This window comes from Enhydra lutris, unplaced genomic scaffold, assembly GCF_002288905.1.
Source record: "Enhydra lutris kenyoni isolate GAN:26980312 unplaced genomic scaffold, ASM228890v2 scaffoldscaffold66, whole genome shotgun sequence".
In the NCBI taxonomy this organism is placed as follows: Eukaryota; Metazoa; Chordata; class Mammalia; order Carnivora; family Mustelidae; genus Enhydra; species Enhydra lutris.
In genome coordinates, this window is record NW_019154150.1 from 13,423,592 (window position 1) to 13,434,482 (window position 10,891).

General features: G+C 45.6%; 1 protein-coding gene across 1 annotated transcript in view; it reads left to right on the forward strand.

The window, feature by feature from the left end:
- The window catches only part of LOC111159070 (zinc finger protein 620-like), a 35,125-nt gene extending 25,731 nt beyond the window's left edge, over positions 1–9,394 (forward strand). The window contains exon 6 of the mRNA XM_022521453.1: positions 7,783–9,394. Within this exon, the coding sequence (XP_022377161.1) occupies positions 7,783–8,655 (873 nt within the window). The 3' untranslated portion in view covers positions 8,656–9,394. The remainder of the gene's footprint in view (positions 1–7,782) is intronic.
- Positions 9,395–10,891: the final 1,497 nt, after the last annotated feature.

A 10,891-nucleotide genomic window follows, 5' to 3' on the forward strand; every position in this document is an offset into this window, starting at 1 on the left:
CACATCCTCACTGGTATTTGGTGTTTTCAGCGTTCTAGTTTTGGCCATTCTAGTGGTACCTCAGTGTTTTAATGTATGTTTTCCTGTTGATGTATGATGTATTTTCATATACCTGTGTGCCATCTGTACATCTGCTTCATGAGGTGTCGCTTCTGGTCTTTTGCACATGTTTTAATAGGGTTGTTACTTTTGAGATTAAAGAGTTCTTTGTATATTTTGGTTAAGTCCTTTATCAAATAGGCCTTTTCAACTATTTTTTCCCTGTGGTGGCTTGTTTTCTCATTTAAAAAAAAAAGATTAAAAAAGATTTTATTTGTTTGTCAGAGAGTGAGAGAGAGCACGTGCTTATGCACAAGCAAGGGAAATGGCAGGCTGAGGGAGAAGCAGACTCTTGGCTGAGCAGGGAGCCCAATGTGGGACTTGATCCCAGAACCCTGGGATCATGACCTGAGCTGAAAGCAGATGCTTAACTGACTAAGCCACCCAAGCTCCCCTTCTCATTTTCTTATATCCTATTTTTTTCCCTTTCAGTTTTATTTATTTATTTATTTTAAAGATTTTATTTATTTAGTTGACAGAAAGAGAGTACAAGCAGTGGGAGCAGAGGGAGAGGGAGAAGCAGGCTCCTTGCTGAGCAGGGGGCTGGATGTGGGCTTCATTCCCAGCACCCTGGGATCATGACCCAAGCCAAGCCGAAGGCATATGTTTAATCGACTGAGCCACCCAGCCACCCTCTTTCAGTTTTTAAAAGGAAGATATATTTGACAAGTTTCACTTAGTGCAATACACCTAAAAGGAAATCACAATACAGTGAAAGATTTAAATGAAGGCCTCAGAATTTAAGACCAAAATCCTAAAGTATCTCCAGTTTTCCCCATTAACTTTATTTTATTATTATTATTTTTAAAGATTTTTATTTCTTCATTTGAGAGAGAGTGGGAGCGAGAGAGATCACAGAGGGAGAGGGAGAAGCAGACTCACCACTGAGCAGGGAACCTGATGCCGGGCTCGATCCTAGGACCCTGGGATCATGACCTGAGCTGAAGGTGGATGCTTAACTCACTGAGCCACCCACGTACCCCTGAAGTATTGGCCTTTCAATGTAGGGTTTAATTCCTGCTCATCTTTTCTTTCAAAACTTCTTTTCTTCAAAACATTTTAGGTAGTCCTCTGTACTTACTTTTCAGGTGACATTGTTATTATTATTACTCTTACTACTATTATTATTATTTATTTATTTTTAAGATTTTACCTATTTGTCAGAGAGAGAGAGAGAGCACAAGCAGGGGGAATGGCAGGCAGAGAGGGAGAAGCAGGCTCTCTGATGAGCAAGGAGCTCGATGTGGGACTCAATCCCAGGACCCTGGGATCATGACCTGAGCTGAAAAGAGATGCTTAACCGACTGAGCCACAATAGGGGTCCCTATTATTATTATTTTTAGAAGTAACCTCCACATCCAGTGTGGGGCTTGAACTCATAATCCTGAGATCAAAAGTTCCATGCTCTATGGACTGAGCCAGCGAGATGCCCCTTAGATGACTTCAAATGATATCTTTTCTCTGCATAGATGTCATTGACTTTTTAGATGGGAGCGTGGGTTTTATTGAATTCTTAGGCACAATTGGCTATAATTGTTTACAAATTTGATTCTTCCCACTTAGAAACACTGTTTCTCCTTTACTTCCGTTGTCTTCATCTTGGTCTTGCACATTTTTGTTAGGTCTAGCCTTAGCTATTTGTATATGAATAGCATCTATTTTCTCCCATTTTATCTTTTTTTTTTTTAAAGATTTTATTTTTATGTAATTTCTACACTCATCAGGGGCTCAGAACTTACAACCCTGAGAGTCACATACTCTACCGACTGAGCCAGCCACCGCCCCCTCCATTTTATCTTCTAATTGTTACAGTATTAGGAAAGCTAGTGATTCTGGTTTCCTTACCCTATATATAGCCAACTTAATGAGTTATTTTTGTCGGTTCTAACTATTTTCCATTTATTCCCTTGGCGCTTAAGTATTTTTAGGCAGGTAGTTACTTCATCTGCAAGCAAAGATGTTTAGGCTCATTTCCTGCATTTATGCTCCTTTTTTAGTCTTTTGCAGAAAGGGGAATCTCTTCTCTTGGTAAAGCACCAGCCATCAGTTTGAGTGGATATGCTCTGGCATTTTACTCAGGGAGGTATTTGCTGCTGTTTTCTGACCTTCTTCATAAGTTTAAAAAAATTTATGGTCAAATGATTTTTGACATTCATTTAGCAAATTTATATTAAGCATCTAGTATCTGTCAGGCACTGGACTGTGTGTTAGTGAACTGGTTATGAACAAAACAGGGTCCTTGCCTTATCGACTTATGTTCTGTTGGAGGCAGATTGTTAATGAACAATCTAATTTGTTGGATGATGAGAAAGGCGGTGGAGAAAAATAAGGTGAGGTACATAGGGACCATCATGGGAGAAAAAAAGGTATATCCACAACCCAGCTACCTTAAAGCAGTAAGTTTTCCTTTTTCCAGACTCCGGAACCCTGGTGATATTTGGTGGCAGGTGGGAGGGACTGTGGGGGAGGAAGAGATTGGGGTGGCAGACTGGGATGAGGAGTAGGAGATTGTGAGAGCAGTCCTGAAGATGAGAGGAAGCGAGGTATGACTTGCTCTGAGTGGAGGTGAACTTTGGTTCGCCTGTGATCCTGTGGTTGGTGTTCTTGGAGGCCTTACTGCTTTGCGGTTCTGTCTACTCTTGGGATTTTTTTTGGCTCAGGTTATTTTCGGGGCCCTTCGGACCTTGTCATTGCCCATTTTAAAGGCCAGCTCTTGCCTTGAGGAGTGTCCACATTTGTTCTTTTTCTTTCACTGTCTTCTTTTGAACTGGGTTCCCTAATTGTTGTTTTAAAAGGACACCCTTGGGGTGCCTGGGTGGCTCAGTTGGTTAAGCGTCTGGTTTCGGCTCAGGTCGTGATCTTGGAGGTCATGATCTCAGGGTTATGAGATCAAGCCCCTTGTTGGGTGCCACAGTGAGTGTGGCGCCTGCTTAGGATTCTCTCTCTTCTTCTGTTTTCCCCTCCCCAGCCCCAATACCCACTTACACTCTTGCTCTCTATCTCTCTAAAAAAATAAAATAAGAGGGCACTCTCACAAGGACCTTAGTGTAGAGCGGCCATGGGCATTGTGAATACCAGCATTTATCCTTGGGATACATTTCTTCTGGGCTTCCTCCAAGAGCGGTTACAGTAGCCTTCCCTTCTTCCTGGCCCCGGTGCTGCCCTCAGCACAAGGCTGCTACCCCGAGAGACAGGGGCACACAGAGTTAGGGGCTTAGCTGAACCCCTCTTGGTAGGTGTTTTCATTTTTGGTGACTGGAAGAACAAGGCTGACTGCATAGGATACTGAATATCTCCTAGGATGTGGACTCTGGGGGCAGGGGCATCAAGGTGAGAAGGCACAGAAATCATGAAACCTCCAATGTGAGAGTCTAGTTTCTGTGGTTTGTACTGTCCCGACTGTAGAAGCAGAGAAGGTAGCCAGTGACACCATTAGGGATTACTTTTGGGCGATTCAGAGTCTCTGGCTCCCAGGGTGGTGTGTGAGGCTTTGAAAGAGCTGAAACACCCCCCCACACACACACCGGTCTACACTCAGAGAGGGAGTCCCTGTGGCTTGGAGGGAGCGTGGTAAAGACGGATTGATGGGTGCTGTTGGGGGTTAGGAGTTTCAAAGATGGGGATTTCAATGATGTTTCAATGATGAGGATCAGGGGTGAGCCATGAAAGGGGAAGCTCGTAAGCCTGGTATGGGAGGCAGCTTGGTGTGTGGGAAGAGCCCAGGTTTGCTGTTTGATGGATCTGGGCTGAAATCCCAGCTCAACCAGTTCCTGTCTGTGTGGTCTTGGGCAAAGTAATTAATTTTTCTGAATCTTAGTTTTATCAGGTGAAAATGGGAGTAATAATTTCTGCTTCATATATGTGTTTTTAAGATTAAAGGAAATACACGGGTGCCTGGGTGCCTCAATCAGTTAAGCGTCTGACTCCTGATTTCAGCTCACATCATGATATCAGGGTCTTGAGATTGAGATCTGTGTCGGGCTCTGTGCTTAGCAGAGTCAGCTTAAGATTCTCTTCCTCTCCCTCTGCCCTCCTGCTTGTTTGTGCTCGAATGCTCTCTGTTTCTCTCTCTCTCTCTTTCTCTCTCAAATAAATAAATAAATAAATAAATAAATCTTTAAAAAAAGATTAAATGAAATACATGTTCTAAAGGTACACCCGCCTAAGAGCTTGGTGCCTAGGGTCTTAATTAACAAGTATGAATTCCCTTCATGTGTGGGAAGGATAGCTCCAGGGGGAGTTGCCGGGGATGGATCTGTGTCCAGAGACAAGGCACTGGTAACTTTCTTTGAAGGTGGGTGATGCAGAGAAAAGACCAGAACAGGCAGGCTGCAGGTTTCCTTCAAGGGAGCCTTCTGATAAGATAAGAAAGAATGAAAAGAAATTTAAAGAATGCTGGAAATATCTTTAAGGAGTGGGTCCTCTGCACTGGTGGAATGTTGGGGAAGACTGAGGAGATGGTGGGTGCAGGGAACAAACATGGTGTGCGTGTGTACTCTGGATGGGCAGGGACAGGGTGAGTGGCAGTAGCCTGCAGTGGCTGGTGTATAGAAAACAGGATGACAGGATTGTGGCGCACAAGACGGGGGGAGGTGCAGGAGGGACAGAATCAGGAACATGGGGGTTGATACAGTGACCAGGAAGAGAGGCCCGGCTGCCAGGCTGTGAGATGGAGATGACAGTTTGCGCCTCAGAACTGTGCACACAGGAGTGTGTTGGGGTTCTCCATTTGGAGCATTGGCTGAGGGCTTGCCCCTTTGAGGTGCTAAGTGTTTTTCTCACTAGAGCAGACCTTCCAGAAGGCTCAGAGTTGCAGACCCTGGCAGGTCCACCTCTTCCCTGTGTCACGCCTCTCTTCTGCCCTCACTGAGAGCCTTAGCAGGAGCCTGTTTTTTCAGGAGCCGGTGACCTTTGAGGATGTGGCCGTGTACTTCACCCAGAATCAGTGGGCCAACCTGGACCCCACACAGAGGGCTTTGTACCGGGAGGTGATGCTGGAGAATTATGCGAATGTGGCTTCGCTGGGTAAGGACTCTTGCCCTGGTCCTTTGTGATAGTTTGACGTCTTCCTAAGACGTTTTGGGGCTTCTAGAAGTCGTTAGGTTAGATGACCCCAGAGGCTAGTTCTGTAGTTGCCAGTCTCTGGAGATGTTGGCTGAGGAAATCCCTGATTCTCTCTGGTTTTGAAATCAGACTTCCCTACATTCTGGGAAGGGGCTGGTTCTGGGCCCTGAGGGAGAGGCCGCTTCCTGATGCACTAGGTTCCTCCATGCTGCCAGTGTTCTGGAGATGTGGGTCCTCCCCCCATGGGAATCAATACCTATGCTCTTCCTGGGGATCTCTTCCTTTAGGTCAGGGTGAGACTGCAGTTTCTTCCTGAGGACAATGGCTATCTCCTTGGCCTTGCCTTGGAGCATGGTTTGAAGTTCTTCCTTAGAACCCCTTGATAGCTCACTTGGTCTCCTGGGCATTTCATCCCATCCCTTCCTCCCTCCCTGTGTCAGCCTGTTGTGAGGTGGGCCTAGCGAGATCTCACAAAAGCTCTGGAAGTCTTCCCTCAACTTGTTTTTCCTTTTTCTTGCTTGAGTAGCGTTTCCATTCCCCAAACCTGATCTGATCTCCCAGCTGGAGAGCGGTGAAGCACCATGGGGCCCAGATCCCTGGGAAGCAGAGCTTTTGAGAGACATCTGTCCAGGTGAGTAAGAGAACCTAATGGTTTCTGGTTTTGCCTTCCCAGTTTATTAGAAGTGTTTCTTTTGTAGCAGAGAAGCCATTTATAAGGCAATACTCAGTGCGACTCTCTGACTCTCTGACCTCTGACTTCCAGCCCTGAGCCTGGGAAGACCAGTCCCCAGGAGTGTGTGGCCACTCAACTCCCACAGAAAAGCTCTGACCCAGTAGCTCTTAAACTACTTCTTTTCTCAACAGTGGAAATACTTAATTTTAAACCAGCTTTATGCAAAGGAGTGGGTTTCAGCCATACTTTGAGGAAAGCATGATTCTGTGGGTCAGACTGAGTTATTTGTGCCACATCTGTGAATGTTGTTTTTAGGTCTTTAGCAATGAAATAAATGCCTTTAATTTGCCTTTTTAGTATTTAAGTCACTGACAAGTTCTATATGCCAGAATCCTTAGGTCTATATTATATTTGTCTTATATACAGCTGTAGAGGGAGAGGCAGGGGCTGTTGTCCTACCACTGCACCCAACACACACACACACAGACCCCAGCACACACACACACATGCATGCACACACACACACACCAACACACACATGCACACATGAACACATATGCACACACACCCAACACACACAGCGTAAAATTTCCCGGAGACTGCTCACCAGTCGTGGGAGCTCTTGATTCCCTGGGTTTTCTTCTTTTTGGAGAAAGTTCCCATAAATGCTGTGATTTTGTAAATTGTAGTTCTTTTAGCAGAAATATGCCTGTGGCCTACAGCTCTCCAGTTCAATTTGTGTTCTAGCTGATTTCCTGAAAGAATCTTTTATCCCAGAAGATTATGTGGAAGGTTACTTATTTGTTTATTTTAGGATTTATTTATTTTAGAGGGGGGCCTGGGTGGCTCAGTCGTTGAGCGTCTGCCTTCAGCTCAGGTCATTATCCCAGTGTCCTGGGATCGAGCCCAATACTGGGCTCCCTGCTCGGCGGGAAGCGTGCTTCTCCCTGTCCAGCTCCCCCATAGTTGTGTTTCCTCTCTCACTGTGTCTGTCATAAATAAAATCTTTAAAAAAACAATAATAAGATTTATTTATTTTAGAGAGAGAGAGAGAGGATGAGGGGGGAGAGAATCCTAAAGTAGACTCCATGCTGGGCACAGAGCGTGAGGCAGGGCTTGATCCCACAACCCAGAGATCAGACCTGAGCAGAAATCAAGAGTTGGACACTTTTAACCGACTGTGCCACCCAGGCGCCCCATGTGGAATATTTAAGAATAGAATCATTGGGCCATTATTTGGAATTTAGGATGGTTTTCTGGCTTGCAGGAGGGGACATTGAAATGAAGTGTTTTTGAGTTTGGTTTGCAGATTGCAAGACCCCTGCTAATGTGAGAGCTTTCCGACTCTTCTCCCTAAGAGCACGAATTTCCTTCCCTTTTTGGGGTCTCTTTATCTCTTTCTCAAAAATTTTCCATTTCTTGCTGATCCTCTTACCTTTCACATCTTTTTTCTCTTTTCCCTCCCTCCTGCCTTTTTCCCTTTCCATTCTGGAAGGTCTCATTGTGCTCCTTTGACTTGTCTTAGTCCACTTCCCAGCCTTCCTCATAGGGGGCACTTCCCGCAGTTTCCAGTGCCATCCACCCTCCAGTTAGTAGATTATCATTTTTCTTTCTCTCTCTTATCCTTCTGTAGGGATGCCTGTAGCCACTTTCTGAGTGTGTTTTTCAAAATCAGATTCTGTAAGAGAAAACAGGAGCCCTGGATCCTGTTGCCCTCCCAGCTCAGTAACTCCGAACACTTGTGGTTTCTTTGGACAGGTGGTGAGTCCTGGATCAAGGAGGAGGAACCAGCTGCAAAGCAGGAAGCCTCCGAGCAGGCAGAATTGTCCAGAATGCCTGGAGGAGGACTGCTCAGAAACGTCTCCCAGCACTTTGACTTTAAAAGCAAGGCGACATGGCAGACTTTCAGTCTGAATCCGAATCTGATACTTCGGGGTGGAATGAAGTTCTACGAATGTAAAGAATGTGGGAAAATCTTCAGATATAACTCAAAGCTGCTTCGGCACCAGATGAGTCACACTGGGGAGAAGCCCTTCAAATGTAAGGAGTGTGGTAAAGCTTTTAAGTCCAGCTATGACTGCATCGTACACGAGAAGAACCACATTGGAGAAGGGCCCTACGAATGTAAGGAGTGTGGCAAAGGTTTGAGTTCTAACACGGCCTTGACTCAGCACCAGAGGATCCACACTGGAGAGAAGCCGTACGAATGTAAGGAGTGTGGGAAGGCCTTCCGAAGGAGCGCAGCCTATCTTCAGCATCAGAGACTGCACACGGGAGAGAAGCTCTATAAATGCAAGGAATGTTGGAAAGCTTTTGGGTGTAGGTCACTTTTTATTGTCCATCAGAGGATTCATACAGGGGAGAAGCCCTACCAGTGCAAGGAGTGTGGCAAAGCTTTTACTCAGAAGATAGCTTCCATCCAGCATCAGAGAGTGCACACCGGCGAGAAGCCCTATGAGTGCAAGGTGTGTGGGAAAGCATTCAAATGGTATGGCAGCTTTGTTCAGCACCAGAAATTGCACCCTGTGGAAAAGAAGCCCGCCAAGGTTCTTGGGCCATCCCTGATGAGTCCCCCGTGCGCCTCTTCAGCCTTCTCTGCCATTCCTGTCCAGGGCCCATGCTCTGCTGCCACAGTGGCCGTGCCTTCACTGACCTTTCCACATGCTGTGCTCATTCCTACCTCCGGGCCTTTGTTTATGCTGCTGCCTGCACCTGGAATGCCTTCTTCACCTGTCCAAATAGTGCGTGTCTTCCAGGGCCTTCCTTCCACTGTGAAGCCATTGCCGGTTATTCTGGCCCCTTCCCCTCACACCTCATGAACTTTATCTCAGCACTCTTCTGGCTCTTTGGCCCAGCGGACCTTCAGCTTCACTTGAGTTTCATTTGTATATGTGTTTTTGTTTTTGTTTTTGTTTTACTTTACATGCATTACAATTGTTTCAGCATAAACTCCATTATAATCTATATTATATGGGAAGACTGTGTTTCTGTATTTTCTATCAGGTAGAAAGTGAAACTACCTGACTTTTGCACTGGTCTCTTTCAGGCTTGAACAGTAATGGCTGTATCTGCCCTGTGGGGGCGGGGGTGTTGGAAGTGCTGGCAGGACACCTGGTTGCATTCGAGTGTCTGGGAGTGAGGCCGCCCCTGTGCTGGGCCATTATGGTTAGAGCCAAGTGGCTTGGGGGAAGCAGATGAGGGCGCAGGAACTGAGGGCGGATGGGGGGGAGCGGGGAAGCACTGAAATCCCCTTCCAGCCACAGACTCAGAAATTAATGCAGCTTGTTCAGTGGGCTAAGGCGGTCGGTCCATCAACACAAAGGAAGTCATGTTGCCCTTGGCATGGATCACTGGGGATCTCCTATGTCTATGCAAAAGATCATGTGAAATAACCAATGAAAACCTAATGTGTGCAGTGATCACAGTCATTTATGTGATTGATAGCAATCATGTCTGTAAACACAAAGTGTGTTTTGTGGTTTTTTTCTTTAGTTTTGCCCTTGGTGTCTAGATAGTTCTCTTTAACTTTGGTTTCCTAAGTAAATACACACCAAAGTACTCATCTTTGTTCCTCGTGTTGTGTACATTTTTCTCCATGGCGTTCTGTTGGCAAGCATTGGCTTCTGCGTTTTATGTTCTCCAGATAGCATGAACTGCAAACATGCATTTGGTGAATTATGAAAGAAATAGCGTCAGTGTTAAGCGAGCTTGGGGGAAATCTGAATAAGTCTCCTAAAGTATTTTTTAGGAACAGAGGGAGCTGTGTGGTGGGTCAGTGGTTAAACTTCTGTGCTAGGTCAGTGAAGTGGAATTTTGGATTGCTCTTAGGTTTGACCTTGATGGGGATCTTTTACAGCTCCGTGGAGGACTATGTGAAGCAATTTCTGGAAAAGAATTATTGGCATTAATATAAAGTAACTCCTTAAACATTGATGAAAGGGGCCATATGTTTTATTCTTCTAAGTTTTTTTTTTTTAAGATTTTATTTATTTGACAGAGATCACAAGTAGGCAGAGAGGCAGGCAGAGAGAGGAGGAAGCAGGCTCCCCGCCGAGCGGAGAGCCCAATGTGGGACTCGATCCCAGGACTCTGGGATCATGACCCGAGCTGAAGGCAGAGGCTTTAACCCACTGAGCCACCCAGGCACCCCCTAAGTTGCTTTTGCTACCTAGATGTTTCTCCACGGCAGTTCACAGAAAAACCTTTAAATTAGTGGTTCTTTTCTTACACTTTTCCTGTGTGTCTGAATAACCTGGTCTGAGAAGAGTAATTTTCTGGCCTAACTCCCAGAACTTCAGTTTTTGGTTATCTGTGGTGATGGCTAGACATACAGTGAGAGAGAAGCCCTGAGCACAAAGTGCTGTGGGCTGTTGGAGATGTGTGTGGATACAGGGTTTGGGAGGGACTGCCTTCCTGCATGGTGGGCCTTCAAGACAGAGACCTCTAAGAGCAGGGTGGATGGCTTTGGTTTAGAAGAAGAGAGAAAAGCAATGAAAACATGGCAGGTAGAGAACAAAAGAAAGGGGCAAAGAGGTCTGAGGTGGCCATGAGGTGTTCTAAAGGTCTCCACTGCCAGTGGCTTGGGGGTTGACATTGGCTACCTTTTGCTATTTGCTTGTTGGCTAAAATAATGAAGAAATCTATTCGTATTAGTTAATACCCCTCCAAGGAACTCTTGGGTTAAAGTGAGTACAAATGGTGCTTGGGTGCTGTGGGTGATCGAGAACTGAACAACGGTAAGAACAGTATGCAGCATGGGCTGGAGTATGGCAAAATGCGGTTCTCAGAGCAATATTGACAGACTTGGATGCATCCTTTAGAAAATGAGCTTAAGCCTTGCAGTTCAGCAAGTGAGGGATGGTGTCTAGTTGTGGGAAACAAATTAACCACAAACTAAAGAAAACAAACAGATCAGAGAAAATTGAAAACACAGTTGGCAAAAACAAGATAATGCCACGGAGTGTTTGGGGAAAATGGTGGTTGGACATGTTAACACTCATGCCCTCCTGAAACCCCACTAAAACAGCAAGAGATTAAAAATTAAAAGGCACCAAC